Genomic DNA, 17503 nt, shown 5'->3' with positions numbered 1-17503 from the left:
GTCGTTGTGCGCCTCCAAATCACGTGATACATGACGTCATACCACGTGACACGATGACGTCACGACAGTGGAGAAATGGGGGCCCACCTCGCGCCGTCGCTGTGGTTGTGCGCCTCCAAATCACGTGATACATGACGTCACACCACGTGACACGATGACGTCACGACAGTGGAGAAACGGGGGCCCACCTCGCGCCGTCGCTGTGGTTGTGCGCCTCCAAATTACGCGACACGATGATGCTTCGCATTCTCCAGGCTTAACCAAGTTAAGCCTCAGCCATTTTTTCTTGCCTTACTAGACTATAACCGCCTTTGCCTTTTGTTTTTATTGGTTCATAGAATTTTATCTGTCATTGTTTCATGCCTTAAGCCACGGTAATTTTATGTTCTATCCATCAGGTTGTATGTTCTGTTCTATGTTCTATCTATTAATTTATGCCGTATATCATAAAATGTTATGTTGCGTCCTGTCTAGAAAAATGTAATTTATTTATCAGGGTGTAGTGTGAGCTGTGCGTGGTATTGCTTTCGCAATGAAAGTCCCCACCAACCCTGACACCATGGTAGGTGGCACTTAATGGTTGATCGCGAGAGTTCGCTCACCATTGTCGGCACTAGCGCATGCAGCCCACATCTCTCTCTCATCACCCCAGGTACCTATAAGCGGGATTCAGGCGTCCGCTGACCCAGGGAGTCAGTTATGCGCACTTGCTTTCCTTAAAATCGCACAACGTTTTCAATGCCAACGCATGCAGCGCACATCTGTCACTGCCGCTATATAGCTTAAAGCACGATTTAGCTGTTCATTGTTCCAAGAGGGCAGTTATGCGCCTCTCCTTTGGCTTCCAAGCTCCCGCTCCATTGGTTTCGCAGCTTAAAGCGTGACTAAGGTGTCCACTGCTGGTTACAGCGGACAACGGCGACGGCGACGCCGCGAAGCGGAGAAACGGGCGCCAAAGAGCTGCGCTCTAAAAGCAGTGGAGGTCTGCGGAATAACTTCGATCACTTGGGCATCTTTAACGGGCACTGACATCGCACAGCGTACGGGCGCTTTTTGCGTTTCGCCTGCATCGAAGCGCGGCCGCCGCGGTCAGGTTCGAACCCGGGTAATCCGGCTCAGTAGACGAGAACCTTAACCACATTATTTCATGAAATTACAACGGGGAATAATAAATAATGTACCAACGAAGTCTTGTTCCTGCCGTGCTGATGAGCTGCTCTAATTAGTTATGGTTAACATGAGAAAGTCTGGCAACGTTTTCTATTCCGGTCGCGCGGCGCATGTGGACAAAGAAAAAGACAGAGTGTCAGCCTTGGCACTCCCCCCACGTGAGTATGGGCAATGTTCACTGAGGTAAAAAACGACATCAACAGCCGTTGCAACGTCCTTCTGTACACTGGAGGATATGAACAACTACGAAAATTTTCGATGTGGCGAGAACGTGGCAATGTACTCTCGGGACCTTTTCAACACCGTTCGCGGGAGTCGGTACGCTCCGGAGCCGGCCGAGTCGGCCGAGTTCAGCATCTCTTCCGCCATTGAGCTCATCTCGCCAGCCAGTGTCCCGTTCGAAACCTACCAATCTCGCCCGCGGTTGGTGTCTGTGGCCTCGTCGTTACCGGCGACACCTTCACTGTCCATCGGTGACTCTGAAGGCGTGTCCTCTAGCACGTCTCTTCCCAAAGGACTGCGCTCCAAAGGGCTCGGCTGTATGCCTTTGTTGGTCTTGGTGTTGATATTGTGCTTGTTCATCACTCTCTCTATCTGGGTAACTGCGTTAGTTCAGAATGAAGTGCACGACAGCCACATAGACGCCGCGGATGATGTAGATGGCGGTCTTCACTTTGCGAAGTTTGGTGACCTGAAGCAGTCAGTGGGCTTGAGCGACCAAGAGCCCACGAAGAAGCGATGGTTGAAGATAACGAGCAGAACTGTCAAACGGACTTCTACCACATTGGATGACGCTGACGTCACCACGATGGCCCTAAGGTATCGGAGTGTCGACGACGCAGAAGACGACCGCGAGCAGACTTCGGGTGCAGGAGGAAAGTACATTAACGAATTGGTCGAAGCGCGGACCTCGGAAAATGAAGACACAACCGTCGATCGTCCACAGAGGCCCGCTTACAGTATAAGGCGCTTCCCGCACAGGAAGCCCAACCGTCGTTTGACTCGGAGTGGCCATGTCAAGCGCCTTCATCGACGCCCTCACGTAAGAACAACTCCACCTTCCTCTCCTGTTGTAATTCATCAAGAGCTGTGTAGTAAGGCGCGCTCAAATATGCTGTACGCAGTGCTCGGCACGTATCATGACGTCGGGTTTTTGGCCCACTCAGTCTTATACTAAGAATTAGGTTAGCTTGAAGTATACATCAAATATTTTAAACCATGGAACATTCTAAAACAATGAAACATTTGGACACAATGTTTTGCGCTGATTTTGCACGTCTGTTACCATTCCTGAGATTCGAATAGTTGCCACCACGGCAGCTAACAGGGTCAAAGAAAATAGCTCAACGCGGCAGCGTTAAGGGGATCGTGTCGAAGAAAAGCGGATGTCGCGTTGTTGGGCGTTGGCGTTTGAGCACGAAACTCGAGAATCTCCACATAAAAAAAATCTTGTAGAGATGGGTGCAATCGAACCAAGCTCTTTTAGATTGCGAGGCGAGGATGCGCAATACAGGCTGCGAAGGCTTGCTGCTACGAACTGTGTGAAAGTGGACCCAGTTAATGCGTTGTGCTCTTTTACTTCGTGAAGTGTCTTTGTGTACTGATGCGTACATGAGTAATTAGGAGTGGGATAATTTTGACAGGGGATCCAAAAAAAAAAAATCGCGTTCTACTCTGTAAAGTATTTCAGTTGTCTGCCATGAACTGTAGAAACGCAATGCCATTTATGCTATAGAGATAAAAGTTGTTGCGACTGCTGGAAGGATGAAAAGAAATTGCACGGGCCTGCCTACTGGCTCGAGCCGAGCCACCACCGCTGCCACGTGCTGATAGAGGAGAGTTAAAAGATCATAAGAAAGAGAAAAAGAGGAGAAAAACACGCGTCGCAGCAACAACCGCGTCCGCCGAAGCGGACGCTGGCTGAAAAAACAGATAAGCGGCCGAAGCCGCGCTCGCTCCACCTCCTTAGAGATAAAAGTAAGTGCGAATAGGTTGAGCTCAGGTACGATACGTGGTGTTATGACCATGTTCGGTTTGAGTTTATGAAGTTCTACGCTCCAGAGCGACTCACACTATGAAGTACGCCGTAGTGGAGGCTTCCGGTGATTTCAGCTACCTGGTGTTCTTTAAAATGCACTCACATCGCACAGTGGTTGTTGATTTGAATTTGGAGAACCGGCACACGAAACCTTTGAAGACAACTGGTCCGAACGCGGAGCCCAGTGATAGCACAACGGTTTCGCCCCTGCTGGCGGCACCGTAGGAGCAACCCTTCACGACCTCTTCGGGCTTCACACGGGCAGGCCGTGGTCACCGGACCTGCGTGTGCCAGGTTTTGTGCGGGCGTCAACCATTGCGATGTCATGGAACCCGTACCACCCGAGCGCCTGTGATGTACACATCTGTGTGCTTTGTGGTCAACGAATGCGAAGCCAACGGAGACGCAGGCTTCGTTTACGGCCTCTCTTGTTGTTTTGGTTTATGTTGTTAGCCTTTGAAAAGATGGCACATACCCACACTGGGTGATCTGCCAAAAATCGGGAGGTAAAGGTTGCTATTCACCTGTACATACTAAAGGCACTGTCATTTATCTCTCACTGCAAACACACGTTAAAGAACCCCAGGTGGTCGAAATTTCCGGAGCCCTCCACTACGGCGTTTCTCATAGCCTTAGTCGCTTTGGGACGTTAAACCCCATAAACCAACCAACCAAACTTCCTCCCTTACCTCACGACGTGGTTGAGGTGTCCACCGATATGAGAGACAGTTGCTGTCTGTCCTTTCCTCTAAAATCTCAATCACAACGGAGACGCACAGCATATTTTTTATATTTTATTCCTTTTATAAAATGCGTATGTGTATCAACTGCCAATTCAGGGACCAGCGTCACTGCACTCAGTTCGTGAACTCTTCGGGCGGGGGCGAGTTGTTTTCAGATGGCTCCTATAGTCTACAAGCGACTTGTCCAAAGGGTAAGGCGTCGCACCGAACGGGTGATGGCGTTCCGTGGACTACCTAGTATTCTAAGGGGAAGCGGTAAATGGGGCCCTACCCCAATCACCTCTCCGCAACTATTTTGACGCGATAGCTTTACTACTGTAGCTACGCCAGCCGCTTCGCCTCTTCAACATGGTCGCACTTACGCCGTGGTTGCACCTCGGCCATGGTCACATCGACCTTGAACCATTCTCTGCCAACCACCGCGGTGCACACCCGAACCACACCGAACAGCAAGGGGGGAAGTAGTGGTGAAAGAAGAACGAGGGGCCGCAAGGAAGAAAATGAGTTTGAGGAAAAGAAATTACAGAGTAACTATGCATCCACGTCCACGGACGGTGATGAAGAAGGAACGCCCACTCGTGTGGGCAACTCGGTCACCCGTGACACGTGTCCTGACTTATCTCTGGTTAGGAACACTACAAACGCCACATGGGAGAACCTGGGGGATACCCTGGGCAGCGACCACTGCCTTCTCCGCATCACGCTTTTGGCGAATACAGCCCGTAAAATATGTGGGCAGGCCAAAATAACCAATTGGCAGCAATTTCGAACTCATGACATGCCTCCCGTATTATTCTTCGACGGCTATGCGGAGTGGGCAACACAGGTCACCTACATACAGAAACACACGCAAACACTTCGCACCACCGACGAGATCCCCGCAGTGGACAGTCAACTCCTGCATCTGTGGGAGGCGCGCAACGGTGGAAGAAGCAGAAGAATCGCAAGCCCACAGACATCAATTGAATGGAACGCTGCAACTCGGCAGCGCGTCAGAGGAGCTCGAAGGGGTCTTGGCGTCTCTTACGCAGCCTCATCGACCCCGCTCAAAAGAAAGGGGAGACGCAATATAACAGCTCCGACGGGCTCTGCACGGTTGCCAAGGTGCAACGGCGCAACTTGCGGACACTTTGTGCGACAGGTATCTCTGCCGCACAAATGACCCGATTGGATCCGAGTACACGTACTCCGGCAAGCCAAATCAGTATTTATGCACCCCTTTTGCGTTGCATGACCTTAAAACGGCCCTGGCTAAAATGCGCCGAGGTTGGGCACCCGATCGGGATCGCTTAGCAGTGAAACTGTTCGCGAACCTCTCGGACTCTGCATACGTCCATTTGCTACAATACATAAATCAGATCTGGGATGGGTGTGCACTCGGTCTAGAACGCAAAACATCGTTTTTAACTTTCATCCCCAAAGCAGTTAAAGCCGTGACTGCCGACAACTTCAGACCCATCATTCATTGACCTCGTGCGTGGGAAAGCTCATGGAGATGATTGTACAGGATCGCCTCTCTCCATACATGGATGGTAAGGGTCTCTTTGCAGACACTATGTTCGGGTTCCGCCCGCACATGTCTGCACAGGATGTCCTACTCCAACTACACAGGAACATAATACGACCCACAACCATGCAACAAAACGACAAGGCCATTGTCGCCCTCGATCTTAAGGGGGCGTTTGACAATGTTAAACATGGTACCTTATTGTCTAGCTTGCACACCACTAACTGCGGGGCGAAGGACTTCGCCTATGTCAGAGACTTCCTCTCTGCGCGTCAGGCACTCCTCCGGATCGAGGACGAGGAATGCGGCCCGTACTCTTTGGGTACACGAGGTACACTACAGGGGGCGTGTTATCACCGCTCCTTTTCAACATCACCATGATACACCTGCCCGGCCAACTTACTCAACTGTAGGGCATGAAACACGCGCTCTACGCAGACGATATTACAATCTGGACCACTGAGGGGAGCCTTGGGGAGATAGAGGGCCGCTTTTAGCAGGCCACCTCCATAGTCGAGGCATATGCTGCCGACTGTGGTCTCTAATGTGCTCCCGCCAAATCAGAGCTTCTACACGTCAGGGCAAATCACAAGGACAGCACGTCTCTACACATATCTCTGTCGGGCGGTCCCCTCAGAGAAGTGGCAGAGCTCCGGATCCTGGGTCTGTTCATCAATAACAAGCTTAGGCCGGACTCTACTAGCGAAACTCAAGCGCATAAGTGAACAGGCAGGGCGCATGATCCACCGCGTTTCCAACAAGCGGGGTGGTCTGCGTGGCAGGGACGCGCTACGGCTCGCCCATTCCTTCGTGACCAGCCGGATCCTCTACGCCGTGCCTACCTACGCACCATCAAACATGAAGACGGGCGCATCGACGCCATCATCAGGAAGGCAACTAAGCAAGCACATGACCTCCCGGTGGCTACCTCCATTGCCAAACTGAAGGCGTTGGGAGTGGTAAACTCCTATCAAGAGTTGTGGGATGCCCACCTCGTGAACCGATATACGCGGCTATCGCAGACGGTTCCTGGGCGCCGCCTGCTAAACCGCTTACACATCCAACACATATGCATACCAGAGGGGACGGACAACAGCCCGGTGCTATGGCGCCACATGCTCTGGGTCGCTCCGCTCCCGCGTAACAAGGACATGGCTTCACATGAAGGCAGACGACATGCACGGGTTCGCACGCCTGAGAGGCAATATGATTCTAAAGAGGGCGTCTACTACGTGGACATCACAGGACCCTCGCCCGCGGGATTCTACACAGCTGCCGTAGTCCACCGGGGAATGAATGTCGATGGGCTATCTATTCGGGACCAAATTCAACATGAGCGGAGGAAGTTGCAATAGCTCTCGCTGCCGCCGATCTAAAATCGAGAATGGTTATCACAGACTCTCGCCGGGCCTGTGAACATTATCTCGCAGGGGAAATATCACCTCTTGCCTCCCAAATTCTAAGACGCACTCCCCGATCCAGCTCGGACAAACGTAATCTAGGCTCCTGGCCACCAGGGTCTACGATGCAATGAGGACGCTGATGCGGCCGCCCGAGCACTCGCACACCAGGCTCCTCATCCTAGCTCTCCTGGCTCAGAAGCTCATAAACCGCTTCTGCGGTTCCGCGAAATCCTAATTCATTATTGCGACAGCCATCGTCTCTACCCGGCACCTGCCAAGGGGCTGAGTAAGGCGGAGGAGCGAACTCTGCGGCGCCTGCAGACAGGAACCCTTCTCTGTCCTGCCATAGCAAAACACTTCGATCACCACGGGGGATGGTACACGGCCGCGGTAGTTCACAACAGCAACACAGTTAACGGCCTAACTTTCAGAGCCCGCAGTGCAACACAAGCAGAAGAGGTCGCGATCGCTCTCGCGGCCTCACATTCCAATTCAAGATACATAATCACCGACTCGCGAGGGGCCTGTCGGAACGTCGAACAAGGCTGCACTCCCTTCCTAGCCTATCGAATATACCAAAATTGCATACGGGATACGGACCCCGCACACCGTTACCTCATATGGGCCCCTGCTCATCAGGGGTTGGCAGGAAACGAGGCAGCAGACGCAGCCGCCCGCGCGCTCTCTCACCGGGCTGTTTTCTCCTCCCCATACGATCAGGAACCCGATTTTAATCCGGTATATACATTCAAAGATATTACAACATATTATCAAAATTGTCATCGCCTTTACCGTAGCCCATGTAAAGGCCTGAAGAAGGCGGATGAGCGGCTCCTTCTCCGCCTTCTCACCAATACATTGCTGTGCCCGGCAGCGCTAAAACATTTTGACCCCTCCTTTAGCGGCAGCTGCCCACACTGTAGTGCAGTGTCTTCTGACACCTATCACATGGTGTGGGCCTGCCCCTCCCATCCCGCTATTCCCCCCACCCCCAACCCAACCCGGGAGGACTCGGAGGCAACCCTGCTCGGCTGCCACGACTTACAGGCCCAACAAGCCTTAGTCGGTTGCGCCCGGGCGGCGGCAACCGCCACTGGGGTCCCATACTAGGGACCTCCACCTAGTGTTTGTAAGGATCGGTCCTTTACAGGCTGATCCAAACATACCTCCTGTTCATTCGTAATAAATGTTTTCACCACCACCACCATCCGAACACAGATGGGCGCTGCCCGCACTGTGGAGAGATCTGCGATATCTTTCGCATGGTGTGGGCATGTACTCAGAATCCTCACCTTCCCCCTTCCCCCACCCCCACCCGAGAGGCATGGGAGACTGCCCTCCTCAACTGCTCCACACTGGAGTCCCAAAGGGCTCTGGTCAAGCGGGCGCGAGACGGGGCCTCGTCGTGCGGTGTCCCGGACTAAGGATACCGACCATGAAGCAGGGTTTTTTGGCCCTCAAGCTCTCTTTCATTAAAGTTTTTCACCACCACCACCGCAGCGGGTAGGAAAATGAAATGAAAATTGGTTTTAAGAAAACGAGGAGCTCTCAAATCTAGGCGGACGCCCGAACCGTCAGTAAGGGAAGGAAAATGAAATGAAAATTTGCTTTAAGGAAAGAAAGCAACGTCAGTGTGTTATCTCGGCAAACACCCGAACCGCGCCGTAAGGGCCTTAAGGAAAATGAAATGAAAATTGATTTTAAGGAAAGGATATACGCCTGTCTCTCATATCTCGGCGTACACCCGAAAGGAATGGACACCACAGTACATGTCTCTAAAGCACACTTCTAAGACAACATCCGTATTCTCTAGACGCGCCTTTGTTCATTCCAAACCATCGAGCTGGTGTGGCGGAGTGATGGTAGCGTGCTCGCCTCGCACTCCGGAGGCCCTGGTTCGATTTCCCAGCTCGAGCCAGTTCCTACTCAGTTTTATTTATTAATTAATGCGTGTGAGATTTTTCACTCACGGCCAACGCCGCCGACGCCGACACCGGCTTTTCTGCGACACGGGGACCTTAACGCTGCCGCGTTATAATTACATAATTCGAAAGCGTTATCAACTATTCTGAGGGCACTAAGCCCGTGACTATAGCACCTAATCAAGTTGTAAAGGCCCAAAAAGCTCTCTCCCTCTTACATGCGTGCACAGATGAACACATTCCGTACGAATGCGGACGCTTTACTGCGCTGTCAGCATGATGCTAATGACACTGCTGATTTTTTTTGCAGGTTGGGCAGCAAACGGTTCCACGCAGCGATTATGCCGAAAAATGAGCTCGTGCCGGCTACAGTGCGCACTGCCTACGCTAAGGCGCACGACACATCGAAGCTGAATATTTGTGAATAAACCCAACTCAGAAATACGCGCTAGAACTACGCACTTACTGGATACGCATCCATGACTGAAGATTTTCTCATCTACTCATTATTGTTTAGGTCTAGCTGCTCTTAATGTCTACTGTCGAGCACACGATGCGTACACGTGGGCACGAACGCTGCTAACATTTAAGCCACTAACTTAAAGTAGTGAGGATATAGAATATTTAAAGCCGCAGCAAAGGGTTCTTGGGCGATAAGGATTATAAATCACGCTTTATCTCATCGCGCAATGCACAGCCCACCTATTCCAAAGCAGGTACCGCAGTGCTGGTTGACGCGTTTCGGTTGCGAACACGAAAGTAATGCATTTATGGAGTAAATTTCTGACTAGTAAATTTCTCAGCTCTCGCATGCGAGGAGGATGGAAAAAAAATTCAGTTTCATATATCTTTCGAAACATTATCTTGCTCCGCGCTTTGTTTGTACACAGCGTCCTTAGAACCAGTCACCGGGCTTCAAACACGTATTGATTGCTGTTCTGACCATATCTCAACACTGTGTAAGTGGTCCAGAGAAGATTTGGTTAGTAGGCGAATTTGACTGCATGGAAACATGAAACAGCTGATTCATCGGTGTTACGCTTGTGAGAGGGAATATACTGGTTTTGCGAATAGTCAGATGTCAGCGATAAAAAGGGACCGAAGAAGCATGCTTTGTTTTGCGATGAAAGTGCGATAAGAGAGCCCCCTATTTCTCTGTTTCCACATCTGACAGTTTCACCTCGCTGAGCTCGGGAAATAATACAGACAGTGCGCACTCTAATGGACGCCTGAGACGCCAGTTCACACGAGGTCCCAAGTGGCCCCCAGCCAGCACCTCACAGACGCAGATCAGGTTACACCTAGTCGAGAGGCAAGATTTCTTGAATGAAGCCCGGAAGCAATCAAAGCGCTCACGCTGAAACACAAGAGTGCATCAAATGCTGATAGCTGCAGGTGATCAGCGCCAGAATACAGGGCTCCTCTAGGGCAAACTCTTTCTTTTTTTAACCTGATGCTTTCAGTATAGTAGTCAGGGGTCGGCATCCTCAGGAGGGCAAGCCCTCATGAGGGCGTCCTCCTCATGACCTCGTGAAGACTTCGCTCAGTGAGGTGAGGGTGAGGGAGGATCAACGCATTAAAATTCGTGCCGACGAGGGAGGGAAGACATGTTGAGGTAAGTGTGAGGGAGGGCGAGATGCACGGTCGGGGCGCGAGGGTTGAGGCCCGAACCGTACTCCGGACTAACACTTCTTGTCTCTGCCGACGAGGGAGGGAAGACATGTTGAGGTAAGTGTGAGGGAGGGCGAGATGCACGGTCGGGGCGCGAGGGTTGAGGCCCGAACCGTACTCCGGGCTAACACTTCTTGTCTCTGCAGCCCCTTATGGATTCCCGTATTAGAGCGCTAGTTCTTAGGACGAAGGTTCTCGGTGAAGACGTAGTTTCTGCATTCATGAGGTACACGAGGCAAACACGAAAGGCGGGGAGCCGCACGTCTTCTACGCCGCCGAGCCCCTGTTGTAAGTAAAACAAACAAAGGCAGCGCGCACGAGCAGCCGCAGCTAGGCTTCGAAGTGAAAGGGAGAACGCAAGAAACGGCGAAGAAGCGGGAACGAAAGTAAAAAAAACAGTCGGCACACTTTGTGAACGAATGCTTAACGGTGTCGGGAATAACCTCGCGAGAAGACTGCGCGATATTGAGTGAAGTGCGCTTCGATGATGAAATGCGTGTCGACGCGCGGCAATCATGGCAACGTCATGATAATAAATTTGGCCATGTCTGCTTGAACCCACAGGCTCAAGATTGAAGTGGATGAAAGAATGAATCCCTCGAGTCCGACCCGTCGCGGCGCGGATGGAGCGCCTCTAGTTGTGATCATGTTTGCTAATGTTTGCGCCATGGCAGCGCCGCCACTGATTATGCAATACTTCTCGCCATTCTGCCTCTTGACTGGAAGCTATGTGTGCTGCGACTGTAAAGCTAGTATCAGTGTTACTGGACGCAGCTCTTGTTCGAAGAAATTGGTCGTTATAAGTAGTGAGGTTAGATGTTTGGTTTGGTTTGGTTTTGTGGGGTCTAACGTCCCAAAGCGACTAAGGCTATGAGAGACGCCGTAGTGAAGGGCTCCGAAAATTTCGACCACCTGGGGTTCTTTAACGTGCACTCACATAGCACAGTACACGGGCCTCTAGAATTTCTCCTCCAAAGAAATTCTAGCCGCCGCGGCCGGGATCGAACCCGCGTCTTTTGGGTCAGCAGCCGAGCACCATAGGTTAGATGTTCCCGCTTGTTTGTTGACACGGCGACACACTGTGACGGGCGTATAGAGGACACCACCGTCTTCAACTTTACACGTTCATTCAGAGTTATGATACAAAGCGGTTGACGGGTGCGCCCACTAAAAGCTGCAAATTAAAACTCTGAAGCAGGCTGGAATCCACTCAAAGCAGAATCCCCGTCAGCCTCCGACTGTTTAAGCGTTTAACGTATAAACTGCAAGTTCAATACTGCGGAATCAGGCCAGTACCCGCCGCCAAGCGAGTTGCATGCCCCCCCCCCCCCCCCCCCCCCACTTTCAAAGAGGCAGGAATCCGCACCAAGCCGGATCTCCGTCAGCCTCTAAGTCACGACCGGATCGGACCGTCTCGTTCGGTCACCGCATCGAAACTGCCCGTTAACTTTTGCTCGGGCACGCGCATTCCGTCCATTTCGCGCCAATTTCTCACTTTTAACTACTAACTGGTGTTTCCGCTCTCTCCAGAAGAAATTAAGCATTAAAATAACAAGGCAAAATCACAACTACTCACGCACCACTTCCCCCGACAGAAGTTAATATATCTAAATCCCAGCGCGTGCGTGTCGCCTCTGGTTTGTCAGCGCCCGAGAACCGTCGCTCAAGCCAACCAGTGCAAGCAGCAAAAACGTGTTTTTAGGCCGGACGCGAATACTCACACGTGTTCCTCCCAGGCGCTCTCCAGTAGCCATCTGCAAGGGCTTCGATTCCATACGCAATGAGGACGTCCCCCAGAAAAATGTGATCGCGCGACCCGAAAGGCAATATAATGCGGCGCACTGCATCCGAACCGACATGTCGCATTAAAACTTACATGCTCTTCCCATTTTCAAAACTTTATTTCGAATACCTCAACTAAAAGCGACCATATTACAGACGATTAAGTCCAAAATAAAATGCCATTACGAATTCACCAAAAATTCTCGGCTACAAATTTACCTGCTCTGTAGGCGGCAGAAATCATTTAAAAGAAAGCTGAATGGAAGAAATTCTTGTTGCGCCGCATTTATGGTTTTGGCGGCTGCTCGTAAAATACTGATGACCGCCATTAAATAGCTAATTACAAAATTAACTTTCAGTTTTTATCTTCTACTCATCTGCAAACAAGAAGACTGCACCGGGAGAATGGAACCTACATACCTAGGTTTTTTTTTTCTGAAATTCGGAATACTCTTTATAGTACAAGTAGTGTGGAGAATATTACGACATGCTTTCATTAGTTCATTGGTTACTCTCATCATATTGTACTTAACGTCACATACTGCATGCTTATGCACTGCTGATGACCGCCAATGGGTCATTGTGTGCTACGTTGCCTGGAACGACTATGCCTTCAAAACAACGTGTTTTTTTTCGCGCATGTACTGAATAGCTAGCGAGTTTTTAAACACTTGAAAAGTGGCCTATCCACGCTTCCTGACTACGGTCGCCTTTACAATCTTAGGATGGGCCTTGAAATTGTGAGAAAAACTTATTCATGTGTTTCTTTCAAAACACTGTAGTTTCATACTAACATCTTCCTAGATATGAACTTCCTGGCTAACGAATGTGCTGGAAGAGGTCATCGCGTTTCAACTTCGTGTAGGAGCTGTATAATTTAAGACTACCGATTCCGTAAAGTTGATAGGTTTGATATCGTACCGGAAAGTAAAGGGTGTGCGAAATTAAATAGTTCTCTGATGAGCCCAAGCACCGTTGAAGGAAGTGTAAGACAAACTTCCATAATGTATCTTGCGCAAGCGCCCCTAGAGAGTCTTATAACTAGCACTGTGATGTGCATTCTTACGGCGTCATCTCATATACGTTTGTATTGGAAATTAAGTGAAAAAAGCTGGCAGGCCTTAGATGTAGAAGCAAGCCTGAGGAGCACAATGTGAACTCGAATTAAGACCGAATTTTAAATTTGTGGGAAACTTTTTATTAGCATTGAGTTACAAAAGCACTGGCAGTTTGTAGCACTGGCAGTAGTCATTTTTTTCTGGATTTTTAGTTAAAGGCGCAAGTCCGCTTTGACGCCTTTAACACGTCTACTGCTGTCGAGCTGCTGCCCATTCGTACGCTGTCACTATGAGAACACAGCAGTACCCTGCATGGGGGGAAAGGGGGGAGGGGACATAAAGGTGGTAGAAAGAGAGTGGCAGGAAAATGAAGCGAGTAAGGGGTACTCCGGCAAGGTGACTGCAGCTAAGCTCATATGAGAAGGACAGTTAAGACGTCCACTGGGGAGTGCCGCAATACGTTTACGACTTCTCTGGCAGCCGTCCTCAATACTTACATATGTCGTGCGCATCGCTGGTTCGCAGGATGAGCAGTGAGGTGAGCAAGCTCTTTCTGGCCACGTAGGCAATGTGTAGGCCTCACCGCTGGAAGCGGGTGTAAAATTTCCCATGCTTTGCATCCCAACATCATATGCGTATTGAATGTGTGAAATATGGTAGCTAGTATAACGAAGCATGACAACAGCTGGCGAAATGCAGTGTTTATTCGGGATCGCTAATGTATCAGATCGTAAGGTAGGCACTCGACAGTATTACGGCCAGAACAAGAAGAACGCATGTTTATTCATGGCCATCGTATTTATAGGTTTCCATAGCGCGGCGCACGCACTGCGCATGACACGCGCACCCTCATCAGGCACAAGCCTGATACATCCTTCCACGGTTAACACAATATGAACATTAATGTTCAAGCTAACTGGTTAAAAGCAGCATCTTAATAAAGGCGCTGTGGCGGTCGTATGGTGCGAGTCGACCTTCTGAGTGTGGTGGTCGTTCTGGTTTGATCTGGAAGGGTGACTGCAGCTGAGGGCGTGGCACCATGGGCTGGAAGTGGGCTGGAAGAGGGCTGCTGCGTTGTAGCAGTGTCAGTGTTGGAAAGCTGTGGTGTCATGCTACCAATGCTGTGGGCTGGAAATGGGCTGGAAGAGGGCTGCTTTGTTGTAGCAGTGTCAGTGTTCGAAAGCTGTGGTGTCATGCTACCAATGCTGTGGGCTGCAAGTGGGCTGGAAGTGAGCTGCTGTGTTGTAGCTGTGTCAGTATTGGAAAGCTGTGGTGTCATGCTACCAATGCTGTGGGCTGGAAGTGTGCTGGAAGAGGGCTGCTGTGTTGTAGCAGTGTCAGTGTTGAAAAGCTGTGGTGTCATGCTACCAATGCTGTGGGCTGGAAGTAGGCTGGAAGAGGGCTGCTATGTTGTAGCAGTGTCAGTGCTGGAAAGCTGTGGTGTCATGCTACCAATGCTGTGGGCTGGAAATGGGCTGGAAGAGGGCTGCTGTGTTGTAGCAGTGTCAGTGTTCGAAAGCTGTGGTGTCATGCTACCAATGCTGTGGGCTGCAAGTGGGCTGGAAGTGAGCTGCTGTGTTGTAGCTGTGTCAGTATTGGAAAGCTGTGGTGTCATGCTACCAATGCTGTGGGCTGGAAGTTGGCTGGAAGTTGGCTGGAAGAGGGCTGCTGTGTTGTAGCAGTGTCAGTGTTGGAAAGCTGTGGTGTCACGCTACCAATGCTGTGGGCTGGAAGTGGGCTGGAAGAGGGCTGCTGTGTTGTAGCAGTGTCAGTATTGGAAAGCTGTGGTGTCATGCTACCAATGCTGTGGGCTGGAAGTGGGCTGGAAGAGGGCTGCTGTGTTGTAGCAGTGTCAGTGTTGGAAAGCTGTGGTGTCACGCTACCAATGCTGTGGGCTGGAAGTGGGCTGGAAGAGGGCTGCTGTGTTGTAGCAGTGTCAGTGCTGGAAAGCTGTGGTGTCATGTTACCAATACTGTCGGTGTCGTTGTGACTTGTTTCAGCATACTGCTCGCCAGTGTGAAGCAGGTGTCTCGTGTTGCGTCGAAGAACACGACGATCTTCAGTCATGACGTGGTATGACCTCGGAGCAGCTTGTCCAACAATCTTCCCTTTCTGTGACCAAGTGGTATCTCTTAGCCGCACCACGTCGCCTTTAGCAAGTTGTGGCAACGGCCGTCCTTCGCATGTCTCACGATGCTTCACCACATCAGCGGCCACGATTTTGCCGAAATCTGGAATATTAGATCGAAGGCGCCTGCCATGAAGAAGTTCACCAGGGGATTGACCATCAGCCAGTGGTGTTGAGCGGTAGGCCAGAAGACCTACCCAGAAGTCGTCTCCTGCATCTTGTGTTTTCTTCATTATGCGCTTCACAACTTCGACACCTTTTTCTTCGAGACCGTTAGACTGAGGGTAGTAGGGACTGGACGTGACGTGTGCGAAGTCGAACTCCTTGGAGAAGACCGCGAACTCTTGTCTTGAGAACTGGGGTTTATTATCCGTGCAGAGTTCCACAGGAACGCCAAATCGAGCAAAAGTAGCGCTGAGAGCCGCAACAACGCTTCTTGCACTCGTGGCTGGAAGCCTCTCGACATCTGGGAAGTTTGAAACAGAGTCATATACGGCAATGTAAGAATATCCCCCATAACAAAAGATGTCCGCTCCGACACTGTACCATGCACACTGTTGCACCAAGCGCATAAGCAAGGGCTCCTTGGCTTGTTTGTACGCAAAGTTTCTGCACGTTGAACTGTTCTGAATGAGCTCAGTGATATCACTGTTGAGGCCTGGTCAAAAAACGAGACGTCTGGCTCTTTCTTTGCATTTGTTTAAACCAAGCTGACCAGCATGAATTCTTTTTAGCATTTCCCGTCGCATGATCTTCGGTATGACGGCTTTCGTACCCTTGAAGAGTATTCCGCTGGTAACCGACAGTGCAGATGAAAAAGGCGTCAGTTCACCTTGAATTTCTTTGTCGGCTGATAAGCCGGTGACGACAGTATTCAAGTAGCAATCCCGAGCTGTTTCTTTTGCCAGTTCCTGTTGTGTTGTTTCCGTGAAGTACGTGAACTCCTACGTCTTCTGTAGCACCCGCATTGTCAAGCTCACCTGGCGTAGTCGCTCGTGACGGCATGTCCGCCATTACGAGGTGCTTCCCCGGAACGTACTGCAGCACATAGTCATACCTAAGAAGTCTTTAAAAAATCTCTGTAATCGTGGGGGCATGTCACAAATTCCTTTAGAAGAAATCGATGAAATTGGTTTGTGGTCGGTCTCAATAATACCCTCCGTCCGTACACAAACTGGTGAAACTTCTCGCAGCCGAACAAAATTCCCAGCCTTTCTCCAATTGTGCGTAACCTTGTTCAGAAGGTGTTAGCACTCGGGATGCATAGGCCACTGGTCGCCAGGAACCACCGTGACACTGCAAAAGTTCCGCCCCAACGCCATCTTTGGATGCATCGGATGTTATTTTCGTTTGCTTTTTAGCGTCAAATATTGCTAATACGAGCTCTGTCGCTGGTACCTGCGTGACGCTTTTCCATTCTTTCTCGTGGCTTTCGGTCCACTCAAACTCGACTTGAGGTTTGATAAGCGCTCGTAGTAGCGCTGTTCTGTCAGACAAGCGAGGCACGTATTTTCCAAAGTAGTTGACTACTCCTAATATGCGCTGAACATTGGGTTTGCTTTTCGGCGTTGGCATTTGAACTAAATTGCGTAATAGCTTAGGACTTCCGGTTTGTCCAATGACGTCACCCAGAAAATGAACCTCGGTTAGACCAAACTTGCCGGCATTGAATGTCAGTCCTGCCTTTTCGGCGGCTTTTAACACAGCCACTAACCCCTCGTCATGCTCTTGCCGTGTAGCCGCCCAAACGAGAATGTCGTCGATATACACATGCACTCCTGGTAGCCCCTCAAGCATCTGACTGAGCGTTTTGTGAAAAACTTTCGGCGCAAATGCGATGCCGAACGGTAGACGCAAGTAACGATATCTACCAAAAGGAGTGGCAAATGTGCATATTTCTATGTTCTCTCGTCGAGTGGTATCTGGTGAAATCCAGAATTTGCATCTAGATACCTAAAGAAGCAGGCGCCGGCCAATTCAGCTTCTATATCTTCCCGCCTGGGAAGCTGGTAATGCTGCCTCTTTTTATACTCATTAATCCTTCTGGGATCCATGCACACCCCAAGTCTGCCATCTTTCTT

The 17503-nt window shown here is 50.5% G+C and overlaps 2 protein-coding genes across 2 annotated transcripts; one reads left to right on the top strand and one right to left on the bottom strand.

Annotated features, from left to right (window-relative positions):
• Positions 1–1384: 1384 nt before the first annotated feature.
• On the top strand, positions 1385–9211 carry LOC149341930 (uncharacterized). Its single transcript, XM_089542043.1, has 2 exons — positions 1385–2212; positions 9094–9211. The coding sequence occupies exons 1-2, from the start codon at positions 1406–1408 to the stop codon at positions 9136–9138; spliced, it is 852 nt and encodes a 283-aa protein (XP_089398169.1). The 5' UTR covers positions 1385–1405; the 3' UTR covers positions 9139–9211.
• Positions 9212–13695: 4484 nt separating this feature from the next.
• On the bottom strand, positions 13696–16455 carry LOC149341929 (uncharacterized). Its single transcript, XM_089542041.1, has one exon. It carries the CDS (start codon positions 15992–15994, stop codon positions 14906–14908), a length of 1089 nt encoding a protein of 362 aa, XP_089398167.1. The 5' UTR covers positions 15995–16455; the 3' UTR covers positions 13696–14905.
• Between the last annotated feature and the right edge of the window lie 1048 nt (positions 16456–17503).

Source organism: Amblyomma mixtum, chromosome 5, assembly GCF_055824585.1.
Source record: "Amblyomma mixtum isolate Tamu chromosome 5, ASM5582458v1, whole genome shotgun sequence".
NCBI classification, from domain to species: Eukaryota; Metazoa; Arthropoda; class Arachnida; order Ixodida; family Ixodidae; genus Amblyomma; species Amblyomma mixtum.
The sequence above is the reverse complement of the archived record's forward strand: the minus strand, read 5'-3'. Positions and strand labels throughout refer to the sequence as shown.

What these genes read in the sequence shown, in the direction of transcription:
- LOC149341930 (XM_089542043.1), top strand. Translation starts at nt 1,406, where the DNA reads ATGAACAACTACGAAAATTTTCGATGTGGCGAGAACGTGGCAATGTAC. An exon ending in GCCTTCATCGACGCCCTCAC is followed by an intron (nt 2,213 to 9,093) that starts GTAAGAACAACT and finishes TTTTTTTTGCAG; the next exon opens with GTTGGGCAGCAAACGGTTCC.
- LOC149341929 (XM_089542041.1), bottom strand. Translation starts at nt 15,994, where the DNA reads ATGCGCTTGGTGCAACAGTGTGCATGGTACAGTGTCGGAGCGGACATC.